This window comes from Cebus imitator, unplaced genomic scaffold (genome assembly GCF_001604975.1).
Source record: "Cebus imitator isolate Cc_AM_T3 unplaced genomic scaffold, Cebus_imitator-1.0 Scaffold231, whole genome shotgun sequence".
Classification (NCBI taxonomy): domain Eukaryota; kingdom Metazoa; phylum Chordata; class Mammalia; order Primates; family Cebidae; genus Cebus; species Cebus imitator.
In genome coordinates, this window is record NW_016107546.1 from 3,469,600 (window position 1) to 3,489,786 (window position 20,187).

Below are 20,187 nucleotides of genomic sequence, written 5' to 3' on the forward strand. Positions count from 1 at the left end.
CTGTTCCTTGTCCCCCTCCTTTTTTACTTTCTTTTGCTTTCTAGCTCTGTAACTGATATTTTTCCAATGTCACTCCTAATGCACTAGCATCGTCCAGTAGGATGATAGTAAAGCCAGTTAATCTCACACCCCCACACAAGCGAATTCCAGTTCTCCTCTGTGTGTGATTTCCCTGCTCCTCCCGAACCTGGTCTTAGGTGAGCAGCTACTGCCTCCTCCTCCTCCTCTGATGTCCTCAGCAAGCCTGTTAACTCTCACACCGGATGACCTGTGTGGAGAGGTCGCGCTCTCCTTCCAGCAGATCATCAGGGTCAGCAGGGCGTCCTTTCCCTTGCTCTGTTGTTGAAGAGAAGCTGGGAGATGTTGGCTTCGCTGAGCGCTGGCAGGAGAACACGTGCTCCCTGAGTGCTCCCGGAGACCACGCTGAGTTCTCCCATCTGGCCCTCAAGTGCTTTATCCTCCTTCACAGATGAGCAGCTGGGCTCAGAGCAAGGACAGTGTAGCTGTTCCAAGGAGCCAGCCAGAAGTGCAGAAGCTGGGCTTCTGCCCAGGCTCATCAGGCCCCTCACAGCACCCAGACCTCGGCTCCGACCTCGTGAAAATGCAGAGGCACAGGGGCTGCAGGGTGGAGTTGGACATACCTGGCTCACCAATTCAGTAGGCTTGATATAGTTTTTGGTTGGAAATTTTCTGATGGCTCTAGTCAAGTAGGCTGATGTGTTGTCCTCCTCCTTCGTCTCAAGGGGACCGTGGGAGCCAGGTGCTCACAGCAGCATGTCCTGGAGGCCAGTGTCACACAACCTGGCTCGGCTCCCTGTTACCCATTCATTTCTGTGCAAGAGGAGTTTAGAGAAGTCTCTAGATGTCCATCTCATACCTGGACAGACAAAAAGGACTCTTGGATTCAGCTACCACTGAGGGTGTTAGAGCCATCCAAATGTTCTGTAACACAAAGCTTGTGGATTTTGGCCCAGAAGAATAGACTAATGCTGTGGAAGTTTCATGTTGTGAGTAAGAAGGCTGGTGATGTGCGTAACAGACACCCTGACAACATATCAATAGCCCTGGAAAGGTTAATCTAATTCCTCTTAGAAGAATGCAGTTACCTCTGCAGACTACAGTCAATTTTTTATACTGGGTTCTAGGTTTAATTTTATTTTAAAAGCTCAGGTCATAATGCAACTGTATTTGCTTCTTTTTTGTTGTTGAGATGGAGTCTTGCTCTGTCACCCAGGCTAGAGTGCAGTGGCATGATCTCAGCTCACTGCAACCTCCACCTCCCGGGTTGAAGTGATTCTCCTGCCTCAGCTTACTGAGTAGCTGGGATTATAGGTGCACACCATCATACCCGGGTAATTTTTGTATTTTTAGTAGAGACAAGGTTTCACCATGTTGGTCAGGCTGGTCTCAAACTCCTGACTTCGTGGTTCACCTGCCTCGGCCTCCCAAAGTGCTGGGATTACAGGTATGACCACCATGCCCAGCCTGTATTTGCTTCTTTAACATCATACTTCATAAACAATAACATATTAGGAGTTCATTTTGGGGTATTTTTTTTTAAACTGTAAACATATGAATATGCTAATAGACATTTAAATTTTCTTCTCTTAAGTCTTCCATGGTGAGAAAATGTAGCTATTACAGTTGGTTTCTGATGAGTTTTGTAATAGCAAAGATACTTTGATCATTGGATCCAAGGTTTTCTGTTAACCATGATATTTTCAAGCTCTTTACATAGAGTAACTGTTCCTATGGTCAAAGTAGTCCCTTTTTGCTGAGGAAAAATAATGGTCGGTAGACCTTGGGAGCTGAGAGGATCCATGGGCCTGCAGCTGAAATGCCAGCCCTGCTGGCTTGCACACAGACTTCAATCTTGTATGGGAAGGAAGAAAGTTCTGGAAACTCAGGAGGCATGATATCCCTTAGATAAGAAAAAGGTTTCTCCTTCTCCCTTCTGTGCCCTGGCTAGCGGCACTGAGTTCAAAAACAATGTGTTTGAATAAAAAGTTCCTAAATCCCTACAGTTAAGCAACACATGTTTTCTCTGTAATGAAGGAGCTTCGTAAGCCTCCAGCCACTGGATGGCAGGAAGGAGGTGGAAGAGGAGGACTGAACTTGGGTCATCCAGGTTTCAGAGTGGCCCTTAGAAGCATAAGACCGGGGTCCTGGAGACGCAGCCCCGAGGGAGCAGGAGGGTCCCTCCAGAGGCAACGACATTCCTCCCAGCATTGAAGCCTCCCTCGGTAGACAGAGGCCTCACCTCCCCACCACTTTTTTTTATTTTCTAAATGTATTATTCAGGGATAATTTTAGATGTACAGGAAAGCTGCTGAGATCCTACAGAATCTCCATATACCCTTCACTTGCGTCCCCAACTACAAATATCTGATATTGTCATGCTACTGTCAAAACTAAGAAAGTGACATTGGGACACTGCTATTCACCAAACTCCAGCCTTTATTTGATGTCTCCCATTTTTCCATGATGACTCTTCCCACCCCAGATGCCACCCAGGACTGCATCTCGTCCTCCTCCCTCCTTAGTCTCCTGGTCTGACAGCTGCTCGGTCTTGTTTTTCATGACCTTGACAGTCTTGAAGAGTCCTAGTTCCCCTCTAATTCGGGAAGTCTCCTTTTTTTTTTAAGCTCCCCAGAAAGAGATTATTCCATGAAGACATAGCAGGCTCAGAGGGCAGAGAGGTGACAGAAGGCTGAGTGGCATTCCTGCTCCCTGATGCACAGGCAGACAGCTCCTGGAGGCCAGGGCACCCCCATTCTGAATCTTCCCTGTAAATTGCCAAATCGACCCCAGCACCTCCACGGACCCGTTGGCCTGGTGAATGTAACACAGTGCTGGCGGACTCCCTTCAGAGGGGCTTTCAGAGCTGCAGGAGCCGCACAAGAAACCCAATCTCATGACTTTACAGTTAGTCACATCCCTTGGAACCAAAATTGTCCAGCTCCTGAGGATTTCTGTTAACTAAAACGTGCACACGTATACATATGCGTATGAATGTGTGCATGTATGCATGTATACACGTACACGCAGATGGATTCACTTATGTTTTGTCGTTCAAAGATTCATATGCCCTAAGGGCAGTTTCTGCCGGAGTAGCTACAGCTGTGGTAAGTTCCACCCCACAAGGCTTAGGAGCATATCTGGGTGTGGCCTTCAGTGGATGCAGACTGTAAGGAAAAGAACTGCTCGTTTAGATTTGCCCAGGGCCGAAAGAGTGCCTCAGTCACCTAGGATATCATCCCTGAGCTCTGTACTCAGACAAAAGTGAACCGAGTCTATGCTGTGTGTTTATTTGTGTGTACTCTGCCTGGTTCCAAAAAAAGGCTTTGCCGTGGAAACGTGCTGACGGTGCACCTGGCGCCCTCTCAGGCACCCTAGGGAAAGCTGAACTGCAACGCTGGAGGCGGGATCTAGGTTTCCAGCCTTTCTATCCTGGAAACCTAAACCCTATCTGCTGGCTTAAAAGAAAAGTACAGAAAAAGGCTTTCTTTCCCTTCTGTGGTGCCCGAACTGGGGAGCCAGGGCTGTGGCTGCAACTGCTGCCCCAGTCTTCTGTGGGTGCCTGCCCGGGGTTCACAGGGTCTGTTTCTTTGCAGAGCTGGAGAAGGAGCTTTCCCGGAGGCCCAAGAAGGTCTGCATCGTGAAGGTGGTGGGGACGCGGAACCTGTGGAAGAACATTGTGGTCCTATGTGTGAACTCGTGAGTCACAGAGGACAACTACCAGCTGGGTGGGAGGGGCCGGGGAAGAAGGCGGGTGTCAGTGAAGGCCAGGGCCCTGCTCCCCACCCACTGAACCTGGAATCCTAAGGCTGTGTGTGAAGAGTGACATGGGTGGGCTAGAAGGTATCGACCTCCCCCTCCCGGAAGCCTCGAGCAGCCGGCACCCCCAGCCCAGGCATGTAAATCCTGTGAGCAGGGCCTCTCTACCACGTGCCCACGAGGCCCAGGGAACCAGGATGCACATGAATGCATCTCCTCAGGGGCACAGCGGGGGATGCTGCAAGGCTGGAGCTTCTTGTCCCTGTCTGAGGACAGGGGATTCGAGACCCATGAGGCCTTGGCTGCAAGGTGTCCATGCCCCCTGCCTGTAGCTGGCCCTGCCCTTCCTGGACCTGCAGCCAGCCTGGCCAGAGGCCCCAGGGCAGCCACGGGTGGGGGCAGGTGAGTGGGGACATGGAACCTGTGGAGGAATATCATGGTCCTGTGTGTGAACTCATGAGTCACAGAGGACAAGCGTTACCCCGCCCGCTGGGTCCTGCAGGGGCTGCGGCATCACTCATGCAGGTTCCTGGCAGCCCAGTCCCTGGGTTTAGTGTGTACCTAGAAGGTCACTCCTGTCCTGAGAGCTCAGTGGCCTTGACTGGGCAATGTGGTCCCTTGTTCAGGGTCAGAGGTCACCAAGGTTGGGCAGGGGAGGGATTTGGCTCATTTGGGTTAGAGGTCATCTGGGGTGTTACACTCATTTGTGAAAGGTCTCAGGGCTGCCACCAGGTACAGACAGAGGCCCAGGGTGAGGGCTCAGGGACAAGTATCCCCACAGCTTTTTCTGTCAAAGCAGCTCATTTCATCAGTTCTCCATATTGGGGTTCTGGGCTCAAACTGATTTGGGAAGGGTATAAGAGGCTCTACCGCCAAAGCAACAGTAGAGCCTTGTCCTGGAGCTCAGGAGGCCAGGGCAGACACGTTTCCCAGAAGGTTGATACGCTCGTGTGGGGCAGTAAAGAAGCCTGACCCAGGGCAGTCTGGAGGAAACAGGGATAAATTAAGAATCAAAATAGAGGCCCGGCATGGTGGCCCATACCTGTAATCCCAGCACTTTGGAAGCCCAAAGCAGGTGGATCGTTTGATGAGGTCAGGGGTTCGAGACCAGCCTGGCCAACATGGTGAAACCCCGTCTCTACCAAAAAATACAAAAATTAGCTGGGCATGGTAGTAGGTGCCTGTAATCCCAGCTACTTGGGAGGCTGAAGCAGGAGGATCACTTGAACCAGGGAAGGGGAGGTTGCAGTGAGCCAAGATCACACCACTGCACTCCAGCCTGGGTAACAGAACAGGCTTTGTCTCAAAAAACGAATCAAGACAGAGTTTCCTGAGGACCATACATGTGCCTTCCATTGGCCTGGCTTCTGCCTGGCTATGTGGGTGGAGGTGAGGCTGGTATAGGTAGATCTCCACCTTTCCAGAACTCTAAGGGCCCAAAGAAGCACAGACCCAGAGAGGCTGTCTCTGAGTTGCCTCTTACCTGCCTCGAGCCTCACAGGAGCCGCTCTGTCCCGCCTGCCGCTGTGCAGTGGGTGTACAGGGTCTGCTGTGTGACCTTGGAATTAAATGAGTCAGTAACTGGAGAGCGCTTTGCCTTGGAGGATTCCCATGAAAGCACATGTTGTTTTAACAAAAGAACTCACCGCTCTTGTGCCTACACCTGTCTACTAAAGCCATGGCAAGGAGCCTGAGCATGGACCTCCACCAGGGGTGGCACTCCGTCTTTCTCTGACATCCCCTCTTTTGCATCTGCTCTGTAATCTGCTCGTGGTTCGGTCATGACGGGCTTTTCTATGACACACTGAGTTGCTTCTCCATCTCCTGGTCACCCGACCCCGCGTGCAGCCCCTGGCATGGTGCACCCACCGCCGCTCTCACTGTCTCCGCAGGCTGACGGGGTACGGGATCCACCACTGCTTCGCCAGGAGCATGATGGGCCATGAGGTGAAGGTGCCGCTGCTGGAGAACTTCTACGCCGACTACTACACCACAGCCAGCATCGCGCTGGTGTCCTGCCTGGCCATGTGCCTCGTGGTCCGGTTCCTCGGGCGCCGGGGAGGGCTGCTGCTCTTCATGATCCTCACCGCCCTGGCCTCGCTCCTGCAGCTCGGGCTCCTCAACTGTGAGTGGGCCAGGGAGGCAGGCCGGTACAGGGAGGGGAGCTGCCCAACCCCCAGGGACGTTTGAAAGGGTCAGATGCCAGTGGCCACTCTAAAATCTGTCGGTGGAAGGAGCTGCTTTGGAGAAGGCAGAGCTTCCACGGGAGCATCTGTGGAGCCCGCCTCAGAGGCCACTGGGCCGTCCTCCTCCCCTGCCTGGCCCAGGCTGCACCATGATTCCTTCTGAGTCCTGGTGGCCGGGACTTTGCTAAAGGGTACACTGCTTCTGTGTGACTCACCACATGACAAAGGAAAACAAAGAATTGTTTCTTTTGCGTGACATTAAGGGGGAAATACATCTGTTTTGTCACCCTCGAATGGGGGCCCTGCTTTTCAGCAGATGTTCCTGGGTTCATCAGTTTCTCTTTGGACCAAAGAATTTCTCAGTAAAGGTTAGAAATAATCTAAGGCAAAGCTAGAGAATCCATCAGGCCCCTCCGGCAAGCTCTGTGTAGCACCTCACCAACAAATACCCACCCCTGTGTGTGGACAAACCCCACAGCACCTCCGTGCCCAGCCCAAGGTGTGACATGAGCAGGCAGGACCTCTGAGCCTCTTCTTCTGCCCTGGCAGGGTCCTCCTGGGACAGGCTCGGGACCCTGCAGGAACATCGACCCCACAGGGCTCCCGTCTTTATGAGGAAAATGAACCCAGGCTCTCAGAACTAGACGCCAGGGCTGTCCACTGCACCCCGATCAGAGCAGCCTTGTCGTGCAGCCTGGATTAGAGATGGCGCCAGGGCTGTCCACTGCACCCCGATCAGAGCAGCCTTGTCGTGCAGCCTGGATTAGAGATGGCTTGTTTCAATCTCAGGAGCAGCTTTCTAACTTGGACCGTTCCTATGCAATCTGTCCTTTGCTGGGAGACTGCTGTTAGGCTTAGCTAATGGAAGTCAGACGTGGCTGTCTCCCTCCATGCCCGTTCCCCAGCTGCCCTTCCAGGGAGCCTCTGCCCCACTCACACAGGTGGGACGGAAGTGGCAGAGGCCTCAGCCCCCTGCTGTTGCAATGCCCCTTTGGCCCTGCACAGGAATGCACAGGAAGCCCAAGCAAACACCAAGCGGCCAGCCATGAGGGTCAGAGCTGGGACAGCAGGGACTCCCCACGGCACTTGACGTTGCTTCAGTCAGGCTGCAGTGACCCATGGGTGGCTCTATATGTGAGGAAGCTCACCCTTTGCACCTGCTACGGTCTCACTGTGACAGTTCCATTTTCTCCCCAGGCGCTGAGACCAGCGGGTTCTAACCCCTGTCTTCCTAACAAAAAGATCTGTGTTTAGTGCAGTATGACTTCCACTGCCCTGGCAGCCAGCGCCATCCCAGACATGGACGGGAGTTTGCTGGAAGCAAGTCATGTGGGAACACGCTGGGCTAACTCCACCCCTAACGTGCTCTCTCCTCTCTTCCCGCTCGCTTTGCCCTTGCGCTGTGGCTGCGATCCTGTCGGCGGGCCCAGTGATTGGAAAGTACAGCCAGCACCCAGACTCAGGTGAGTCCCAAGCACATGGGCTGTGCGTCCTCTTCTTGTATTGCATCCAAACGGGCGTTTTCTGGAAGACTCACGGACCTGTGGTTTCCATTTCCTCTCTTTCTCCCCCTTGCCCTCCAAGAACTGCAGCTGAAGTTGGCCGTAGGTTGGACACTATACGGATACATTTGTATTCTCCCTCTTGCCTCTAGAAAGAGCGACTGGTGCTTCCCTGTTTCTGTGCTGCTTGGCACGCATGCCCCCGCCCCTTCCCCTGCCACCTGGCTCGGCACAGGCCCTGGCCTGGTGCCAACATGCTTTGTCTTGTGGACAGCATCTGGGTGGGGTGAGAGCGCCCAGGAGTGCTGGGGCCCGGCTGTCTGTGCTGCCAGGGGAAGCCGATGCCCCCCCTTTGACTCATGTAAGCTTGCTGCCCTCCAGCCATGGGGACAGCAGAGTACTGGCCTGCACCTCGAAGCTGCTGCTGCACCCGCCTGGCCTGCCCCAGCCCTCGCCGTGTCCCTGGGGAGCACTTGCCCTCTCTGCAGCCCTGTGGGAGCTAAGCTGAGCCCCAGCCGTGTGGCCTGACAGCATGCCCATGCACGGTGCCAGACACTGTCCTGGTGCGAGGTTGGTCTCTGGCGCCATTTCCGAGGGCTTTGATGGGTTGAACACTTTCCCTCCGGGTCGATCAATTCTGTGGCTTGAATGTTTGTGTCCTTAAATCAACACTGACTCAGCTACCCTGTCCCACACGTTGGGACATCAGACCTGAGGCAGTGCGGGCTCTGTGGAGAGCAGGGCCCTTTCTGGAGCAAACGTAGACCAGGTCAGAGGGACACTGGTGTGGCACCAGGGACATACCAGCCTGCCCTCCCACCAGGCATAGCTCCGGGCTGAGGAATTCCAGTAGAGGCCGCCATGAGCTCCAGCATGCCTGACACACAGAGACTAACAGGAGCCCCCAGAACTCACTTCAGGGGCTCTGGGCTTCTAGTCCTGGAGGTGCTGCTTGGTCCCCAGAGGGAAGTGCACACCCATCCTTGCCTCACGCTGGGCAGAGGGGAGGAGCCATGCCGTGCAGCCCCGGGCCTCCCTCCTGCCCTTGCCTGGCTTCCTCTCTTCCCTCACCATCCCCTTCTTCTGATCTGCCAGGGATGAGTGACAGCGTCAAGGACAAATTCTCCATCGCGTTTTCCATCGTGGGCATGTTTGCCTCCCATGCAGTGGGGAGCCTCAGCGTGTTCTTCTGTGCGGAGATCACCCCCACGGTGATAAGGTGCGTAATGGGAGACACCCCAGGGGATGCCGGCTTCTCGGGACTCAAAGATGAGTCCCTGGCTCCAGGGTGGTGTGGGATTAACCAGCATCAGCTCCGTCACTGGCTCTGGGCACGTTGGCTTCGTGGTTCACAGCTCAGGTGTTGGTTGTGCCCAACCCTGAGGCTCCCGAGAGTCAGGAGAGAACCTGCTCCTGGGGTCCTGTCCAGAAAGCAGCAGGAGGAAGTGGGGACAGGGAGCTACTCTGGGCCCAGGAAACACGTCAGTGACCGGCAAGGGGGGACTTCAGCCGGTCACACGTCCGCACTTCCACTGGACCCTGTGCTGCCAGCTCTGCTGAGAGACTTCACGGCTCAGCTATTTCAAAATGTTTTAAAAAGTAGAAAGAGCCTTATTTTTTTACTGACCTGGGAAGTTGATGTCATGAACCCAAAGAGAGAAAGCCCAGCAAGTGAGTCATGGACTCATTTAAGAAACATGATGGAGAGCCCACTGCGTGCCAAGAACTAGGCCCAGAAAGCATAAGAGCGCAGCCCAGCCTCGTGGGGTCCGTGGGCCTTTCATCCTTCCCAACGGTGTGACTGACCTGCGCTCAGCCACTGTGGTTTTAGTTCGGAAAGTGAGGCTGGCCCCTTCCTGGCGCCGTCTCTGTCCCTGGGTGGTGGTTCATGGGTGCTACACACCACTGACAGTTGCCATGCTTACAGCGTAATAAGCAGGCATGCCTCCACTAAAAGGGCATCACTCAGCCACAGTTAACTTCCTAAACTGTTTGTGACTTACTGAGGAGCTTGAGTTACACCACACTGCACTTCTTACAGGAGTATCGTCAGCATTTCTCATGTGTGTGCCTTCCTAGAACAGAACTGGAGAGGAAGGCGGTAGTGCAGCCGTGAACTAAGCCCAGGTGCCCGCATGGTCACACCCTTGGGAAAGTCCAGGAGGGGGCGCTCCAGTCCAAGGTGGGCTATGTGGAGGCGAATTATCTCAGCCCCTCTGGGGAAGGCTCAGGGAGCAAGTAGGCAGGTCCGTGGACTTTCTTCCTTCCCACGTTTCCGGTAGCCATGCTGACACCAGTATCTTCACATCCGCACTCTGATTCATCCTCTTGGATCTGTATCATACAGGCCCAGCCTGACAGCTACTGGGTACCTGGGCAGAAATGCCAAGGTATTGTATGATTAAGCGCCAAGTAGCCTCTCCTGTCTCTCCCTTCTGCATAAGTCACGGGGGAGAGATGAGCCAGGAGCTTATTTAGTGTTTGGAGTTGCAAGACACCTCAGGCAGACGGCCGGCTCACTCCGTCTCCCTTCTCCTACTTAAATGTCCCTCCTTTATCAAAGATAACAGCCAAGGCAAGTCTCTCAATAGAGCAGAAGCCACAGTCAGACATTCTGGGTTTCCAGCTGGCCTCCTGCAGCCTTTGCCTGATTATGCATCTTTTGGGGGCCTAGTGGGTACCCCTTAACTCTGGCAGTTGGTAGGGTTCGTTATTCTCTGTTAGATTTGGCTTGGCAAGCCAGGCTGCGGGAAATACTGTATCCTTTTCCTGTTTAATGCAAACCAGGAAAGATTTGGGGATAGAAATTCAACAAACACGTTCTCAGATTCAGCTTGCCAAGATGACAAACTAGAAAAAGTATGTGACCCTTGGTGATGTTTTTGTGCCTGCAGAGGATGAAAGGAAATTGAGTCCAAAGGGGGTCCCTGGGCCAGGCTGGGAGAATGTCTAGCGTTCCTGACAAATCCCTCTTCTCTCTAGGAGCCCTTCTCGCCCTTGCCATCAGGAGGCCACAGCCCTTTCTTGCAAATGCACTCAGGAACAGTTCCCGTGGAGGCCCTGGGATGGAAGTGGACTCCCCTCCCATCCCCCCACTTGACAGAAATTCAAGATGAGCTGGGATGGATGGCCTGGGGCCCATGAGCTCCATCTTTCTTAGCACAGAACTAGCCTTTCCCTGTGACACTATATTACAGATAAGCCTTCTGGCAGCAAAGGGTAAGGGGCCAGGATGGACTGCCCAGAAACCAATACGAGGATATGAAATTTTCTGCAAAAAGTTCAAAAAATGCTTTTATACTTTTCATACTTGTTCCACAACAAAAAGCAACAAAGGCTTGCAGAAATCTGTTGCCCCAAGGATAATAGAGGCCAAGTAAACTATTGCTTCTTGAGCTCCTGTCCAGACCTCATGCTGACAGAGAACCAGCTCCCCGCTCAGGCCCGGGCCGGGTATGTTTCTCATCAGCCAGTGCACAGCTCATCAGATTCACTTGGAAGACATTGGGAGTTGGGTGACTTTGCAGGCGGGATAGGAGGAACCCTGTATCTGACCTCGCGCCTCTCCCAGCTTGACATAGGTGGAAGTGGCCTGGGGTCCTGGGTGGATCTGGAAGCAGCTGCTGGCTGTGCTGGGCTGATCTTTTCTATCCACTGTCCATCGGGGTGCTGCAGGTGGGCTGCGAGGCTTCCCTTGCCCTCGCGCAGGGGTCCAGTTGAGAGAGGAGTCAGGCACTGGAGATCATGACGCCTGCCTACCCTCTCCTGCTCTGCCCACACCGGCGACCCCAGCCCTTTCTAGGTCATAAGTCGGATGGGCCTCCCTGAGACCTTCCCTGACCAACGCCTCCCTGACATCTGTCCTCTGCTCTAATGCTGCCTCCAGAATTGGCACCGAGGGGTTAAGGGAGCATCGGAGTCTGTTCAACGTCTTTAAAAACTTATGTCTTAAAAATGTCTGACATCTGAAAACAAGTAGTGAGTGACAGACAGGAAGGCAACAGGCATCCCATGCCAGCAGCGCCTGTGACGTGCAAGTGCTGAGGAGCCTGGCAGGATGAGGGGACCGTGCTGAGGATGTGGCTCAGAGCCTGAGAAGGAGCCGGACGAGCTGCCCGTGATCCTGAGGCCACCTCCCTGCGAGGCCTCGGGTGGGTCCCTCGGCTGGTTTTCATGTCCTTGTCTCAAAACAAAACTGATTAAGGCACCTTGTTAGGCGGGGGTGGAGAACGGAGAGAAACCACGTGCAAAGGGCCTGGCTCAGCACGGGCCCTTCCTATTATTCTTCGCTGGGTATCTTCAGCAGTTACATTTATTTCTGTAAAAAATGGTAGAAATATTTGCTCATCCTCAACTTCACAGAAACTTAGTCAAGTAATATAATTAAAATACAGTAAGTAATATAAAAAGGGAGGTGGAATGGGAGGCTCGTCTCTGGTGTTGCAGTGAGAGATGGTCACGTTCACATGGCTATCAGAAATTTGATTTTGGAATCCTTAATTCATGAAGTTTGCCATTTCTAATAAGTCGGTCTGAATAGCAATCTTTCTACCTTATTTAGATCCTGTTGCTAGTAAAATAATGATATCCCATGGATATTACAATTTTATTCTCCTAAAGCACAAGGAGGCAGCGCATGCCGTCCGCAAGTCAGGAAGCTCTGACTTGTAAACACGGACGTATACTGCCCTCTAGTGACAACCCAGAGAAAAGCAGAAAAGGCACAGGCAGAGCCCACATTTTCAGGGGCAGGAAATGAACCCAACACCTTAAAACAAAGGACGTAACAATCTCTTTCTCTAATCTGAGATTTCAGGAGAGAAAGAAAAACAAAGCCAAAAATGGCGTACCAACTTCTGCCAAAATTTTCCTAATATTACTGAATAATGTCAAGGAATCTTTGATAGAAAACAAGAGAGTTGCTTCTGTAGAAAAAAATAAAAAGATATATTCCGCATTATATATGCATGTGTACATGTGTTGCATATTATATAGCCACATATATGTAGGCATTTTTTAATGATCTACAAATTAAATATGTTTAATTTGGCACAATTAACAAGATAGATCAGTATGATGTGGTTCACCTGGCACCACACGAGGCTTTTGCCCCGTGCTGTTTGCCCTTTAATGGCAGCCCCATGCCCACCCCTCCTGGGGGTCTGCACTCTGCCCTCCTGTACGTGACTCCCAGATGAGCAAGGGGAGTCCGTTCACTGCTTGTCAGTGCCAGGAAGGTCAGACAGAAATCTCAGAGGTTTCCGAGAAAATGATGTCCCCGTCAAAATCAGGTCCATTATCCCTAGCATCTGATATGCCCTGTGGCTTCCTGAAAGAGCCAGGTCGAACAGAAAGACTTAATTGGCTATTTTAAGTGTTCAGTCTTCATCTTACAGAAGGATTTGCTCTTACTGCTCATTGCAGTGGTCATCTATATTTAACCTGTCCCATTCATCTGGGTGAGCTGACCTTCCTACCCAGGAAGCCAGTGTGATCCGTGAGCATCTGGTATTCATTAAACACAAACAACATGTGCCTGTTGACGTCCTAGAAAATAATTCTTGCCCTTGAAGGGCTCAGAGACTAGTAAGGTGACAGGCACATGAACACATACTGAAAGATGCAGAGTGTCTTTGAATGGTGGTCTAGGACCCTCTGCCCGAGAAGAATGTGAGTATCTGGGAGACATCCCCACAGTCTTGCCCTTTCTCATCCATATCCCCTTGAGGCCCAGCAGCACAGTGGTGTGGCTATTCCTGCAACTCTTCAGCCTTTCCCCAGGAAGGGCTTTCTAGTATGACATGCTGATGCCCGTAACAGTCTGCATGAGAGACGGCTGTCAGTCTCCCTCTGTGGCTAAGGCTGGGAATCTGTCACTCACCAAGTATCTTGGTTTTCTATTGCTGCATCACCAATCACCCCAAAACACAGGGGCCTGAAGCAGCATGCAGCTACTATCTCACGGCTTCTAGAGTCTGGGCATGGCCTGGCTGGGTCCTCTGCTTCAGGTCCCTCACAGGCTGCCATCAGTGGGTAGGGTCCACCACTAAACCAAGTCAGGCACTGGTAGAATCTGTTTCCCTGCAGGCTGTGGGGCTGGGAACCTAAGCTCCTCGCTGGCCATTGGCCACAGGGACCACAATCACAAGGCAGCTCGCTTTGTCAAAGCCAGCAAGAGTCTGCTAGAGTCCTTTTTGGAACCTCATTGTGGAGGAACATCTCTATCCTGGCTGTACTTTATTGCTAAAAAGTAAGTTATCTGTACCTTGTACCTTGAGGCCCAGTGCACACTCAAGGCATGAGGGTGGGAATCACTGGGGCCAGTCTAGAAATCCGACTATAGCGCTGAGTAGACGCCCAGGTGCCAGCCAGGTCTCCGTGGCCGGGCAGCTTCTGGGGACAGCACTCTGAGTGGAGCCTGGTCCTGCCCTGGAAATGTCTCATGTCTCTTAGAGACACACAGACACGCAACATGAATGTGTCTTTGGGCGACACAAGTGTCCTGAGGATGCAGGGGAGCACCCAGGAGAGCCTGCTCAGCCTGGACTGAGGGGTGGCTGGGACTGGGGACTCCCAGGGTGTGGACCAGAGCCCCGCGAATAGCGCTCTAGAGGGAATGCGCATGCAGCAAGTGCACAGTGGCAGAGGAGGCGGGGTAGGATGCCAGGGCTTGGGGAGCAGGAACAGAGGTCCCTGAAAGGGTGAGGGTGGGCAGGTGTGAAACAGGTTGAGGCAGTGTTTGCAGGGCTTGGTGCCTCGCTCAGGGGGAGGCCAGGGTGGAGGAGAAAGGCCCCAATGGCACAGCCCCCTCTGCCTACTTTTAGGACTCCATGTCATTCTTGGAGGCATTAGGTCCATGGGAGAGGCTCGTCCTCTTCGCCTGCCTCTTCAGCTCCTGTTCCTCCCACTCCTTGCTGCCCCCTAGACCCTGGAGGACTTGGGTGGCCCCTCCCTGGCACTCACTGAATACCATGGTCCCTAGAACCAATCCGGGATCTTCCTGTCCCCATGCCAGTCACATTTGTGCTTTAAGCCCCACCGCACTTGAACATTGGAGCTTTTCTCATCCCCATTTATAGACGCTGACTGGGGCTTGACGAGGTGAAGCTGGTGGGCAGGGGGGCCAGGATTCTAGCAGGCTCATGGGCTCCAGAACGTGTGCTTCCAGTCACGGCACTTACACCTGTGTGGCAGCAAAAGTCTGTTCCGTAGTTCACTTTTGGGCTGTTCCTTTGTACTCAATTCTGGAGGCTAATGGCTGATGCTCTGGTCTTGACAGTCATCTAATGGAACAAACGTTAATGAACCCCTGTACCGAAAGGCACATCTCCTTCTTCCAGAAGCGCACAGACAGCGCCCAACCCAGCTAACCTGTGGGAGCTCGGCTGAGCCCCCATGGGTGAACCTCACTGAGTGAGCCCCAGACAGAGCTGAGGGACCCCCAGGCCATGAGTATTGGGACTGAAAGGGAGAAGACAGGAGGAAGAAGTGGCACCCCTGGGACCTGTCCATCACCTTGCAGGGCGGAGGGAGGCATTGGAGGACTTTGAGCAGCCAGGTGACATGATTAGCTCTGTTCTAGGAAAATCGGTTTGGCAACAGTGAGGAAACAAAGTCCAGGGGGTGCAGAAGATGCGCCAGGGAGGAGCAGACCCAGGACGGGCTGGACAGGAAGGAGCTGGGAAAGGGAAAAATCCCGTGACTCTTTGCCCGTTAGAGCTGCAGGCCTGGCAAGGCTGCCCCTGTGCCCCCCAGCCCTAGGCCCATTGTGAATGCAGATGGGTAGACTGCAAACCTACAGAGAGGCAGCCATTTCTACATTAGAGGGAAAGAAGGGAGGGAGATGTGCCATCTATTCCTTTGTTATAAAACAGGACAAAAGGTGGTGGAAGATCACTCATCATCCCCCACCCCCCCAAAACACACACGCACACGCACACACACACACAATCACCACTCTTCCACTGCGTTCTGAGGAAAAGGTTCTGAATCTGCAGTTCTTCCTGGGGTTATTAGCATAGACCTGTGTATGTCTGGTTTAAGAGGGCCACCTGGGAACCCTGGAACTCCCATCCTCCCTGCCCGGGTCACCCCTGCCCAAGCCTCCTCCATTCACGTCCCCCCATGTCAACCCCAGGACAACCTGAAAGGGTCTGTGGGAGCAGGCAGCAGGTCCCAAAGGCAGGGATGCACTCCTCATCCTGAGCAGCCAAGCCTGCGAAGACCCCAGCACAAGGGACAGGCTGCTCAGCGCCACAGCAGGCAGAGTGCAGCAGAGACCCTGGCCAGAGGTAGCAGTGGAAACGGGAGTCATGGCCGGCCTCTGAGCTCCTGGAAAGAAGAGGCAAGGCCTGGCGGCTACCCAGAACTAAAAGCTTTGGAGGTTTGTACCAGCCCCCACAGCAGGAACAGTTTTATTTTTTTGAAAAAGCAAAAGAATAGCTTTTTTTTGAAGCAAAATTTACGGACCAAAAAATTCATCCATTTTAAGTAAATAATTCAATAACTTTTAGTAAACTCACATAGCTATGCAACCACTGCCACAATGCAGTTACAGAACATTTCTTTCTCCCCAAATCCCCTTCTCCTCCTCTGAAGTGATCCCTACTCCAGCCCCAGGCTACCACGAATCTACTTTCTGCGTCTACACATTTGCCATTGATTGACTGATTGATTGTGAGACGGGGCCTCACTCTGTCACCCAGGCTGAAGTACAGTATCGTGATCTCAGCTCACTGCAACCTCCACCTCCCAGGTTCATGTGATTCTCCTGCCTCAGCCTCCCGAGTAGCTGGGATTACAGGCATGCACCACTACGCCCAGCTGATTTTTTGTATTTTTCGTAGAGGTGGGGTTTCACCATGTTGACCAGGCTGGTCTGGAACTCCTGACCTTGTGATCCACCTGCCTCAGCCTCCCAAAGTGCTATAATCCTCTCAAAGGGATTACAGGCATGAGCCACTGCGCCCAGCCTTTTTGACTTTTCATATACAGTAAACTGATTCATACAATCACTTAGCATTATGTTTTTAAGTCCATGTGGTAGCATCAGGACTTCATTCCTTTTTATGGCTGACTAATATTCCATTTTATATGACAGGCTGCATTTTGTTTATCCATTCACTAGTTGATGGGCATTTGGTATTTCCAAGTTTGGGCTATGATGAGTAAGGCTGCAGTAAACATTTGCCTGTAAGTTTTATATAGAATTATGTTTTCACGTGTTTCATAGGAGTAGAATTGCAGGATCATACAAAAGCTTAACTTTTTAAGTTTGTTATTTTCCTCCCTTATTCCTTCCTGTCTCCATTGTTAAGCACAATTATTGGCATAAAAGAGGTTTTCAGTACCCATTTTTAGACTGCATTCTAGCCTGGGCAATAAAGCAAGACTCCCGTTCTCTCTCCCTCTTTCTCTTCCTCTTTCTTTCTCTCTTTCTTTCTTTTTCTTTTATTTGCTCTCTCCCTAAAAAAAAAAAAAAGAAAAGAAAAAGAAACTGCCAACCTTGTTTTCCAAAGTGGCTACACTGTTTTATTGATTTTGAGACAAGGCCTCACTCTGTTGCCCAGGCTGGAGGGCGGTGGCACAACTGTGGCTCAGTGCAGCTTCAGCCTTCTGGCCTCAAGTGATCTCCCATCTAAGCCTCCCAAATTGCTGGGATCACATGCGTGGGCCATCAGGCCCAGCCAGCTGCACTATTTTGATTCCTGCCAGCAGTGAACAAGGGTTCCAGTTTTTCTACATCCTTGCCACATGTCTTATTTATTACAGTCTTTGTTAGCTGTCTTTTTTGTTAGTCATGCTAGCAGGTGTGAAGTGGTGTCTTACTGTGGTTTTGATCTGTGTTTTTCTGATGACTAATGATGCAGCACATCTTCTTGTGTCTTCTTGGATGTACAGTTTGTATAGTTTCCTTGGAGAAATGTCTGCTCAAATCTTTTGTCTATTTTTTTTAATAGAGATGACGTTTTATTGCCTAGGCTGGTCTCAAATGCCTGGCCTCAAGTGATCCTCCCGCCTTGGCCTCCCAAAGTGCTGGGATTACAAGCATGAGCCACCATGTCTGGCCTGCCCATCTTTTTACTGGATTATCTGTCTTCTTTTTGAGTTGTAAGAATTCTTTATATATTCCAGTTACAAGTCCTTTATCTGATATATGCTTCACAAATAGTTTCTCTCAGTCTACGGTCTTTTTCTTAAACATGTATCTATTGAAGGGTAGTTTTTAATCCTAAGGAAGTCCAACTGATCAGCTTTTTCTTTTTTTCTTTTTTTTGAGACAAAGTCTCACTCTGTCACCAGGCTGGAGTGCAGTATCTCAGCTCACTGCAACCTCCACCTCCTGGGTTCAAGAGATTTTCCTGCCTCAGCCACCAGGGTAGCTGGGACAATAGGCGTGTGCCACCACACTCAGCTAATTTTTGAATTTTTAGTAGAGGGGATTTCACCATCCTGGCCAGAATGGTCTCCATCTCTTGACCTTGTGATCTGCCCACCTCAGCCTCCCAAAGCGCTGGGATTACAGGCGTGAGCCACCAGGCCAGCTTTTTCTTTTATGGATCCTTCTTTTGATGTCACGTGTAAGAAATCTTTGCCTAACCCAAGGTCACAATACTTTTCTCTTGTTTTCTTCTAGTAGCATTATAGTTTGAGCTGAGTCTAGGCACTTAGATTCTATGATCCATTTTGAGTTCATTTTTTTGCATGATGTGAAGGGTCCAACATCGTTCTTTTGCATGTGAATATCCTGTTGTCCCAGCACCACCTGCTGAAAAACTATCCCTTCCCCCTTGCTGGATTTGCCTCTGTCCACAGTCAGTTGACCATAAATATGAAGGTTAGTTTCTGAGCTCCCCATTCTGTTCCACTGATTGATCTATACACCAATAGCAACCTGCCTTAAGTAGTATGGCTTTATAGTTTGAAATTGGGAAGGCAAGCCTTCCAACTTTGTTCTTTACCAAAACTGTTTTTGGCTACTCTCAGTCCTTTGCGTTTCCACATAAATTTCAGGATCGGCTGTTTTCTCAAAAAAAAAAAAGCTGGACTTTTGATAGGGATTATGTTGAATCTATAGAAGAATTTACCCCCTTTACAGTATTGAGTCTTCCAATTCATGAACATGGAATATCACTCTATTTTCATCTTTTTAATTTTCTCTCAGCAGTAAACTTTTTCAGCATATGGTCTTGCATTCCATTTGTTATTTCTAAACATTTTATTCATTGGATATTATTGTGAATTGATTTTTTTATTTTTTTTTTAATGGAGTCTCACTCTGTTGCCCAGGCTAGAGTGTAGTGGCACGATTTCAGCTGACTGCAACCTCTGCCTCCCAGGTTCAATGATTCTCCTGCCTCAGCCTCTCGAGCAGCTGGGATTACAGGCACACACCACCATGCCCAGCTAATTTTTGTATTTTTAGTAGAGATGGGTTTCAGCATGTTGGCGAGGATGGTCTCGATTTCCTGACCTTGTGATCCACCTGCCGCAGTCTCCCAAAGTGCTGGGATTACAGGCATCAGTCACCACACCCGGCTGTGGATGGAATTTTCTTGACTTCGTTTTTGGGTGTTTTGTGGCTAGCATGTAGACATGTAATTGACTTTTGTATGTTGACGTTGTATCTTGTAACCTTGTAGGACAGTCTTGGTGAATTAGGAGCCACTTATAATGCCAACCAAGAGAACCACAGACTAGTCAAGACCTGGAGTCACATACCTGCCTCCTACCTGCTGTAGGGACCTCCCTTTCAGCCCACTCAGGCGCAGCAGCTCCAAAGACAAAGGTCTTTTCACTCCAGGGGGGTGCCTAACTCTTGAGCAGCACCATTAGAAAGCTCTTCCCCAAACCAAAGGTCCACTCTGCCCGCTGCTCTGGAGATAGGCAGACAACTCCAATCCCACTTCCTTGAGACAAGGCCACCTCTGCCTGCCCCCTTCAGTGAGGCCCCAGAACTGGGGACCAGGCAGCCTTCTCTGCCCTGGCCTGTTACCCGAGCACCATGGTCCCACTGCAGCCTGGCACAGCACTGCTTTCTTAGGGGCCAGAGAACACCTCAGTTCCAGTAATGTGTTTTTAGATCAAAGTAGAGAGATTTAAGGGATAGGGGTTTTGTAGGTATTGTGTCTACTAATCTTTGGACTCGGCCGCTCCCACACAAGGCAGGGAGTGGAAATCAATGGCTAGCCTTCTGGGTTTTGGTTGTCCTGAGCTCAGAGCTGCAGTGAGTCCCTCTCTGTCAGTGCACAGCTTCATTTGAGGGACCCTTCAGGCACAATCCTCAGAGATGGGACAGTGTCCACTGGTGGTTCACAGAGCAATTTTAGGAGACACGTGGGACATCAACTCAGTGAAGACATCACTGTTTTAAGGTATCTTGCAATCTCTCCAGTTATGACAAAGAGAAAATCTCTGTCCTTGCTGATATGTCCTTAGTACCCTCTTTAACCCTTGGTAATCCACCATGCCTTGGGGAAATGGCATAATTTAATTATATTTTGGTTTTCCTTGTATATTAAGGCAAGTTCTCATGGTCCCCCAGCCCTGAAAAAACAATAAAAATAGGAAAAAAAAAATAGATTACAGATTTCTCAAATTTACTTAATCCCAAAGAGTATAAAAAACTAAAAAGATAAATTAAGTAAATATTTTCAAATTGATGAGGAAAAACAAGTCACTGACCTGGAGTGGCCCTGGACAGACACAGCTGGGGTGCAGGT

General features: G+C 51.1%; 1 protein-coding gene across 9 annotated transcripts in view; it reads left to right on the forward strand.

Moving 5' to 3' along the window:
• The window catches only part of SLC22A23 (solute carrier family 22 member 23), a 185,301-nt gene that overhangs the window by 160,512 nt on the left and 4,602 nt on the right, over positions 1–20,187 (forward strand). For 2 of the 9 annotated variants that reach the window (XM_037727455.1, XM_037727458.1), the window contains 6 exons: positions 3,615–3,717; positions 5,670–5,902; positions 7,394–7,426; positions 7,548–7,571; positions 8,561–8,684; positions 19,711–19,839. In XM_037727455.1, coding sequence (XP_037583383.1) covers positions 3,615–3,717; positions 5,670–5,902; positions 7,394–7,426; positions 7,548–7,571; positions 8,561–8,684; positions 19,711–19,839 — 646 coding nt within the window. The other 7 variants (XM_037727456.1, XM_017497460.2, XM_037727460.1 and 4 more) reach the window with 7 other exon arrangements.